Source organism: Poeciliopsis prolifica, unplaced genomic scaffold (assembly GCF_027474105.1).
Source record: "Poeciliopsis prolifica strain line A6 unplaced genomic scaffold, Auburn_PproV2 SCAFFOLD017, whole genome shotgun sequence".
Taxonomy (NCBI): domain Eukaryota; kingdom Metazoa; phylum Chordata; class Actinopteri; order Cyprinodontiformes; family Poeciliidae; genus Poeciliopsis; species Poeciliopsis prolifica.
This window is the reverse complement of record NW_026562392.1, coordinates 11,074,049-11,083,524: the sequence shown is the minus strand read 5'-3', so window position 1 is coordinate 11,083,524 and position 9,476 is coordinate 11,074,049. Positions and strand designations below refer to the sequence as shown.

Below are 9,476 nucleotides of genomic sequence, written 5' to 3'. Positions count from 1 at the left end.
AGTGCAAGATTAACATACATTTTTATGGTTTAAGTAGAGTTTTTCATTGAAGCCTTTTGAATGAAACAATAATACGGTACTTTATTCAAAGTATGTTTTTAAATTGAATGCTAGTAATACCCAGAGAGAACCTTATGATTGTATGTTAGAATATGATCATCATTTCAATATATCAATATTTATAACAGGGTAGGTCAGTCTGGGCTTCTGAGAGAACTGTATTTGGTTAATAAAACATTAATTTGACATATTTACAGGAAGTTTGAAGGTCTGTATTTGGTCTCCATCTTCATCGTATTGGAAAGTTCCCAAATGAGTTTCCTCATCTTCTAAATTCTTCTTTCCCTGAGACAAAATTAGATAAAAATTCAGTTCATTATCTTGTTCTTTCAAGATATGTGAAAGTTAGTCGGTGTATCAGAAAACATATCACATCCTGAGATAAACAGAAAATTCATTAGTGCAGACAGAAAGTTTGCATGGTTTAGAATGAGATCAAGCAATGTCATATGGAATCAATGCTATCACATTTTGAATGTATACTTAATATATACTATACATGGCTATATCTATATTACACTTTTGACACTCATTTTATTTGACTTACATATACAGAAAATTCTTTGGGAGCACTGGAGACAGAGGACGTTGGGGACACAGTCTTAGCAATGTGACCCAGGGACACATGTCTGATGGTGGCTGGGTGTGAAAGTGAGACGCCCAAACGTCCCTGGAAACCTGGAAAGGCCCAGCATTTTCCAGGTTGCAGACGATTTTTTCCCTGAAAACAGAGAACAAAATTTAAGTGGGGTACCAAGACTAAGAGAAAAGTAAATCATAAAGCCTAATAATATATCACCAAGAAACACCACTTTTATTTTTTTAATGATCTGATCATCATTCAAACCTTAATAACAATGCCTGGGCCAATAGGAGGTCTCTTGAACAATTTCCCAAACCTTCCAACTTCTTTATTGATGTCATAAGCCTCTGAGGTCATCTTGTGTAAAATATTTGCTCCTGTACACAAAACACAAAAACAGAAATAATGTGAGTTAGAAAATTTTAATTCTGAAAATTTGAAATCTAGTTGATGATCTTATTTGTAATGGCTCGCCTTGAGACTCCAGAGCAAAGTTGGGCCACAGGTCTGCTTGTGGCAGAAGGTAGTCAACCTTCTGCTCCAACAACTCCAGGTTGGAGAGATGTCTTTGATCCTTGCGTCCAAAGATCGTAATCTGTGCACAACATAAAAATTAACAGCTTGTTCTCATGTTTGATCATGATAATTAAATCGGTGTTAAGATTAGAAAGAGAAAGCCTACCATGTCTGTTAGAGTTGTGAGAGACAACTCTGAAGATCGTGAGTGGAATGAAATAATACAGCAAATACATCCTGATGAACATGAGCAGAAGACAACAGTGAGACAAATTTCAAAATACAGAATTTCTGTAACACTTCCAAATTGACTGTTTGTAGGAGAGTATTTACCAAAAGTGACGAAGATGAGAAAGACAAAGACTGATATATCAAAACCACCCTGCAACAGAGTCATCATCATATGTCTTTCTCTGTCAATCACATTGTCACCAGAATAATGTGACCTCTGTCTAAATGTGATTGCAGGGTGGTTTGCAGGACGACCTGTTATGCGCCTCCTTATGGCCCTAGATGAAAAATATACAAGCGAGTTAAAATGTACACTGATCAGCAGATGACTGCATAAAACATATGACTTAATGAAAATTGATGATTTGATCTACCTGATTGGCGTCTCCCTGTATGAAATAACAGGTTGTCCATCCATATCATAATATCCGTTGTTTCTCAAACGTTCACTTCTTCTTAGCATGACTGTAAAAAACCAAAGACATGCAAAAGTGGTACATTTTGGTGCAAAGCATGTCCAAAATGTACCAACACAACTCTACAGTAAAAGTCATTTTCCTCGTAAACACTGTAAATTTAAAGATGTAATATATCAAAAACTTCATTTAATGTTGATCAGAACATCATTTAGTTACCTATCAAATCAAATTAATCATTTCATGTGTGAAAATCACCAACCATCCATAAAAATTAAAGGAAACTTTTTTTTGCAAGTAGAACTCCTTAATATTTTTCTGCTGTTTCAATACTCAGTGAAGTTTGCAAAATGCAAAGGTGCTAAAAACACAAATAAGACATTTAATGTTTACATCAAAAAGTTACTCAAATTGTTTTGATGTTGAGCTAAAAAAACTGATTACTAACAACTTGTCTTGCTCAACTTATTTTCAACATTGCTGCACACTTCATTCAAAATACTAGCACAAAATGTCATTTTTTTCTTTGCTTCACTAATTTCTAAATAAATACTTACTCGAAAAACTGAAGCTCAGTTCAATTTCTTGAATTTTTTGAAGTAATCTATCCGACGTCTAACTCTTCAAATGGATGAATTCCTGTAGGAACTCGGCTCTTATTGACAAAAGTTCCAAAAGCGCCTGATGACAAGTCAGCTTATGTGACATCAGAATGCTCCACAGAACCTGCCCACAATTCATTTCTGCCTCTTTTAAATTCATTTAAAGCATTTTAAAAATTAAGGTACGAAAAAAAAATTATCTTGTTAAATTAGTCAATCAAATCACTGCTCTAAACAAAATCAAGAAATGTTTACTTCCCTACTGACATTTACATGCAGTTATTGCAGTTTTTAGACATGTTTGATAAAAACATTTCCGTTATTACTGCAGAGCGCTTTCTCTACACCGACACACTGGATTGTACATTTCCTGTTATATATTTACAGTTCAATATGCACATTATGTACATTTTGACAAAGTTGTGCTACTTACTTGCACATTATCAAAAAGTTTCTGCTATTCTTGTTATTGTTAGTCCTGTTTTCATATGCACTTCAAAGTTTTGGAACTATTGTGTGAACTTATATCTGAATGCAGCTATAAAACTGAATAAATGTAACCCCAACTTTCTATATTTGTGTATGCATGGTGGAGAAAGGGGACCTATTACATTGCTTATGGCAATGTAATAGTGCTATGCACAGGACAATCCATGACAAGCACAGAAGTCCAGCAACAGTTCACCACTGGAGTTTAGATCAGCGGGTCCATTTACCCAACCACATCCCTCCATGTCTCACTGACATTGCCCCGTTGCAGACCCCAGTAGAACAAATGACCCTGAGAGGCACACTCCAATACCCCGTACCAAAAGGGTGGGTAATCTGAACTGTTGTTTGGCCCATAAGGACAGACAACGGTCAGAACCCTGAACCTCATGCACTCCAGTGTGCATGAGGAGCACACTGGAGCCCCTAATGAGTGTGCACACATGCATGTGCATGAGGGGCACATGCATACTGGAGCATGCATGTGCATGAGGGTCACACTCATGCACACTCATGCCCTCATACTCCAGTCACACTGGAAGCACTTCCTCAACCAGTGTGCATGAGTGTGCCATCCGTTCATTAAAGTGTGCGCTACTCTTTCTGGAGTTATTTTTAGAGTCCTCCGAGTGCCTGCACGTTGGGGTTCACCCCAACGTGCAGGCACCAAGATGGGGACACATAACTGCATGAAGGGCACACTGGAGCCCCTCATGCACACTGGAGCATGAGTGTGCATCAGGGGCACACTCATGCACATGCATGCCCCGGCACATGCACACTAGAGGCATGAATGCCTGTGTCTGTGTGTGTGTGCATGAGGGGCACATGCACACTGGAGCATGATGAGTGTGCCACCCTTTCTGGAGTGCCTGCACACTGGGGTAAACGCCAACGTGCAGGCACCAAGATGGGGACACAAAACTGCATGATGGGCACACTGGAGCCACTTATGCACACTGGAGCATGAGTGTGCATGAGGTGCACACTGGAGCATGAGTGTGCATGAGGTGCACACTCATGCACATCTGTGAGAACAGCTCGGTTGTCGTAATTCATCTGTGCTGGAAGAAGTTCATGCAAGAGACCTTTCATTCTTGTCGTGCATCTGCAACTACCACACGCCTCCATCACACCGGAGACCAAAAGCACAACATATTAAATAAAATCTACTCAAGAATATAGAATGAAAACTTAGAGATGGTGATGTCTCTAAGCTGATTACAACAGATGCACCTCTTAACTGTGACTGAGTGCAAAACTAGATGAAGTGGCTGATTTCCTGCCCCATTCCTGACCTTCAAAATAAAAGACTCAATGTACTGTCACAAAATTAACACTAAAAACCTTTTTTACAAGAAATTAAAGACAGCAACCCCAGTTGTTGATCAACTTTAGAGTCACATGGCGGAAGGAACCAACTTTATCGGCCTGTAAGCCAAAAATACAAATTAGAGAGGTTAGATATCTCACTGTCGTCTTCTGCTCATGTTCATCAGCTTGTATTTGGTGGATTATTTTCCTGCACTCACGACCTTCAAAGTTGTCTCTTACACCAACTCTAACAGACATGGTAGGCTTTCTCATCCTAATCTTAACCCTGACTTAATTTTCTGAACAAACATGAGAATGAGCTGTTAACTTTTATGTTGTGCACAAGCTACAATCTTTAGATGTAAGGATCAGGGACATCTCTCCAGGCTAGAGTTGTTGGAAAAGGTTGACTACCTTCTACAAGTTGACCTGTGGGGTAGCAGATGCTATGTCTGTAAACAGATATGAGCAAATCCTGAGTTATCTGCACTTTGTGGATAACTGTACCCACCAGCCGGCAAACACAGACAGGCTCTTCAAAATAGCACCAGTGCCAAGTACACTTCAAAAAATATTCCTGATGGCAGCAAACCCTGAAGGATTCCAATCAATTGATGAGCAAATAATTCCCTTCAAAGGCCAACTGTCAATTAAGCAATACATACCCAAAAAGCCCAAACCCTGGGGAGTAAAAGTGTTGGTCAGGGTAGGGTCCTTGGGTTATATGTACAAATTTGAAATATACCAGGGCTCAGCAATTAGGGGTCACAGCAGTGGTTTGGGAATGGCTGGAGATGTAGTGATGCGCCTTTGAGATGACACAAAGCCCAAAAAGGTGTTTTTTGTGAGGCCTTAAAAGACCTTGACATCTATGGCACAGGTACATGCAGCAGAAACAGAGTGAAAGGAGCAAGTGAGAAACTTAAAGAGTGAAAAACAACTGAAAAAAGAAGGCAGAGGAGCCTGCTCTCTTGTCAGCACAAACAGTAACATCACTGTCACAGGTTGGCTCAACAGCTCAGTCATCCACATGGCATCGACCTGTGCAGTCCCCTGAAGACACGGCCGAAAGATGGCTGAAGAAAGAACAAACCAATGTCAGTGTCCAAAGACCATACTTGGTGGCCCTTTATAACCAACACATGGGTGGAGTGGATCTTGTTTACCAGTGTGTGGCAATGTATCCCCACAGATGTAAAAGCAAGCGATGGTACATCAGAGTGTTCTTTCATTTTTTGGATGTGACTGTTGTAAATGCCTGGCAACTCTACTTGATGTCTGGATTGGAAAAGGTGAATCTCCTCATCTTCAAAGCATCTGTGGCCCGTGCACTGATCAATTCTGGCTCCAGTCAGCAAAAAGAAAAGGAAGACCCAGTGGAGCCCCACCCCCAGCAAAGTGGAGTTAGGCTTACTGCTAACTTGTGTTAAGAAACACTCAAGGAGAGCAGGACATTCGGACTACCTCTATAACTTTAGAGTACATGGAGAACTTGCCAAATGACGAGGACAACAAGGAGGAAATTCAAAGTCAACAACTAGTCAGGCCTACAGCCAGCAGCCTAAATTATTGATTTAAATACATCTAATGATTGCAAAAGCATTAAAATCATAACCTCGTGTATTTTGTATTTATTCATACATAATTTACATAACATTTTGTATGTATTTTAAACAATAACATTTGAAACAATAAAAAAATATCAAAACGGTTTCTTTCCCCATGAAGTCTGGAGCATCGTTTCACTTAAGGCGCCTGAAAACGGGCCAATCAGCGCGCTGCGTTGGGCTCAAGCGCAGACAACGTCGATCAGCTTCACATAAGTTTCACTTTGGACTATGGAGTCAAGCGATCATCACTTGTTTCCCAAGTTGTTTCAATTTAGTTCTGTAGCCACACTTGGACTTCAGTTAATTCGGTAAGAAAATCATCAAATGATCTAAATTTGCATATTTATTAACTGTGTTGTGCTGCAGAAAGCGAAGCATTAAAAGTTAACCATTTAGATTAAAAAACAGCCTTTTCGCATGTTTCAGGGACGTGTGATTTAATTTGACGGTTGTATAAGTGAAGCTTTGTTTTAATGCCTATTGGACTGGATTTTTCTGCTTTTTTAGGTCAGCTAACCTTATGGCTGCATTCTTTCAAAGATGTATTCTTGCAGCATGTGTAGGTAATCGGCACATTTAAGGCAGGAAAATAGATCCAGAATTTGTTTGTAATCAGATTTTTAGCTCAATATCATTTTAATAACTCTTGGATATAAATATTAGATTGTCTCATTTATGTTTTTATAACCTTTATTTTTTTGCATTTTTGCAAACTTCACTGAGTATTGAAACAGCAGAAAAATATTAAGGAGTTCTACATGCAAAAAAAAGTTTTCCTTTAATTTTTATGGATGGTTGGTAATTTTCACACATGAAATGATTAATTTGATTTGATAGGTAACTAAATGATGTTCTGATCAACATTAAATGAAGTTTTTGATATATTACATCTTTAAATTTAGTGTTTACGAGGAAAATGACTTTCACTGTAGAGTTGTGTTGGTACATTTTGGACATGCTTTGTACCAAAATGTACCACTTTTGCATGTCTTTGGTTTTTTACAGTCATGCTAAGAAGAAGTGAACGTTTGAGAAACAACGGATACTATGATATGTATAGACAACCTGTTATTTCATACAGGGAGACGCCAATCAGGTAGATTAAATCATCAATTTTCATTAAGTCATATGTTCTATGCAGTCATCTGCTGATCAGTGTACATTTTAACTCACTTATATTTTTGATCTAGGGCCATAAGGAGGCATAACAGGTCGTCCTGCAAACCACCCTGCAGTCACATTTAGAGAGAGGTCACATTATTCTGGTGACAATGTGATTGACAGAGAAAGACATGATGATGACTCTGTTGCAGGGTTTTGATGTCTCAGTCTTTGTCTTTCTCGTCTTCGTCACTTTTGGTAAATACTCTCCTACAAACAGTCAATCTGGAAGCGTTACAGAAAGTCTGTATTTTTAATTTTTTTCTCACTGTTGTCTTCTGCTCATGTTTTTTTCAAGACAACCTCAGAAATATGTGAGAGCCATTTAGGATTCAGAATACTTTGGATGTGTGACAGCTCTCCCTATTGCCACACCGAGACAATAATGGTAATTGTTTTCTGTTCTCCCTTAATATTACTTTACATATTGGTTCATGAATAGTTTATATTTGCATTGTTTTCATTCGTCTGAGTATCTAGTTAACTACTTGTAGTGCACTCGTTTAGTTAACTTTATCTGTCAGTTGTTTGTATTTTTTGTTAAAGGCAACAAACTAAAAAAATTTTGAGTTACCAGTTTCCTGTGGACCTACAGCTGAAATCATAAAGAGAGCCAGCTGATGACCTTATATGGCTGTCAACTTCCCCAGTTGGTTGTTCTATTATTGTTCCATTCAAAAGGCTCCATTGAAAATTTCTATTTAAACCGTAAAGATTATGTCAATTCTGAACTTCTAGAGCTGTGGAACGAGACTGGAACTGATTGAAAGCATTGAAAAAAATAATCAGTCAACTTTGTAGCAATTATATTGTCTAGAAATAGTGCCTAGATGCACCATCATGCTCCACCTGTAATGCAGCCACAGAAAGCTTTGATATCAAACCCTATTTCAAAACAGATACAGAGCGATAAACTTTGAACAGATGCAAAAAACTATTGATTTTTTTTTGGGCTATCACTTAAGGAGGAAAAAAAATTGTTAGCATAAATCTGGTTAAAAGAATACATCAACTTTTATAATGTTTTGACAACAAAACCTCTTATTACAAAACAATAATTTTTGATGTCTCATGATAACGAAAAAATTCGCCTAACAGTTTGTTTTCTGGTTTGGAAGATATCAGCATAATTGCCTTGCTATCTTGAGAAAAACTATGTAAAATATCTTTACACTGAGGCCAGTTGAACTAGGCTTCCATCAGACAGACCTCCTTTGTTTCTAAGGTCTGTCTATTTGTAACTATGAATTATCAATCTGACGCTCCTAATTTGTACCTCTCTTGACTTACAGGATAACAAAATTGGTTCCTTCCGCTGTGTGAATCTACAGCTGAACAGCAAATGGGTTCATTCAGACAACACCTGCTTCTACGACTTTAGAGCACATGGACAACTTGCGAAATGAAGAGGTTAACAAGGAGAAAGGGGTATAGGCAAACAAATGAAGAAGAATGAAGAAGAAAAACAACACACATACATGAAGGCTCTCAGACAAGTACAACAGCAACCAATTACATTTTCTTGTTAACCCCCATCTTGGTGCCTGCACGTTGGGATTTACCCCGGCGAACGAGAGGGTAGCCTCCCTCCACCTGGGAGTGGGGGCACAGGTTCTGTCTGTTATTTGTGCTTACACAACAAACAGCAGTTCAGACTACACACCCTTTCTGGAGTCCTTGGAGGGTGTACTGGAATGTGCCCCTCATGTGGATTCCTTGTTCTTATACAACTCAGAATAGATAATTGAAATAAAGACACCTTTTGAAAATATTTTCTGTAATATGAATTTTTTATATAAGTTGTAGCAGTCCTCAGACCCAAGAAAAATATGGAGAGCTTGGACGGGTGCGGTAGATTCGCATTTAGTGCGATGGAAGCCAAGTTTTGAGAACACCATGAAAACTAAAGAAAAGAAAATACATGACATAGTAACATTACCTTCACAAACTAATAAAGCTCTAAATATGCCACTTCAGAACAATGATCTCCAATCCTGTCACAAAGAAGAACATCCTCTTCCTCCGACTCAACCAAACTATAGCGTCCCCTACTGGCTACTATGGGTAACAAACTACAATCAGCATATATAATGAAGCGGGCATTTACAGAAGTTGAGGACAAACACTAAGTAGCTGACAAAATAAATTACTAAGCATAACAGTATCAACACACACACATGACTGCTTCTGTTCTAAGCCTATTCCCATAGCAGTGGATTTCCTCACACTCTTTTTTTCTCTAACCAATTATTGCACTGAACGAAGCACGTACAGCTCCTTTTTAACAACCATCTTCCCAATTCTGAGGCTGGATCTTCAACATCCTCAAGTTTGAAAAACCAGGATCTACAAACCGTGTGTTAGCTTTAGTGGCTAAGTTTTGTCTATGGTCTGTTGTTGCCTTGATATCAGCTGAAAAATTTTGAAAAACCTAAGCACTGGATTGTACTGGCCAATTACTGAACACAACAAAACAGTTGTACCAGTAGCTTGC

The 9,476-nt window shown here is 38.5% G+C and overlaps 1 protein-coding gene across 1 annotated transcript; it reads right to left on the bottom strand.

Annotated features, from left to right (window-relative positions):
- Positions 1–223: 223 nt before the first annotated feature.
- On the bottom strand, positions 224–1,522 carry LOC129367621 (SUN domain-containing protein 3-like). Its single transcript, XM_055042179.1, has 6 exons — positions 1,493–1,522; positions 1,326–1,396; positions 1,118–1,238; positions 908–1,020; positions 608–781; positions 224–345 (listed from the first exon to the last, which is right to left on the bottom strand). The coding sequence occupies exons 2-6, from the start codon at positions 1,326–1,328 to the stop codon at positions 238–240; spliced, it is 519 nt and encodes a 172-aa protein (XP_054898154.1). The 5' UTR covers positions 1,329–1,396; positions 1,493–1,522; the 3' UTR covers positions 224–237.
- Positions 1,523–9,476: the final 7,954 nt, after the last annotated feature.

Excerpts from the sequence above, each read along its gene's own strand:
- LOC129367621 (XM_055042179.1), bottom strand. Across the intron at positions 1,021-1,117 it reads CTTTGCTCTGGAGTCTCAAG|GAGCAAATATTTTACACAAG; the intron begins GCGAGCCATTAC and ends TTTTGTGTACAG. Across the intron at positions 782-907 it reads GCCCAGGCATTGTTATTAAG|GGAAAAAATCGTCTGCAACC; the intron begins GTTTGAATGATG and ends CTCTGTTTTCAG.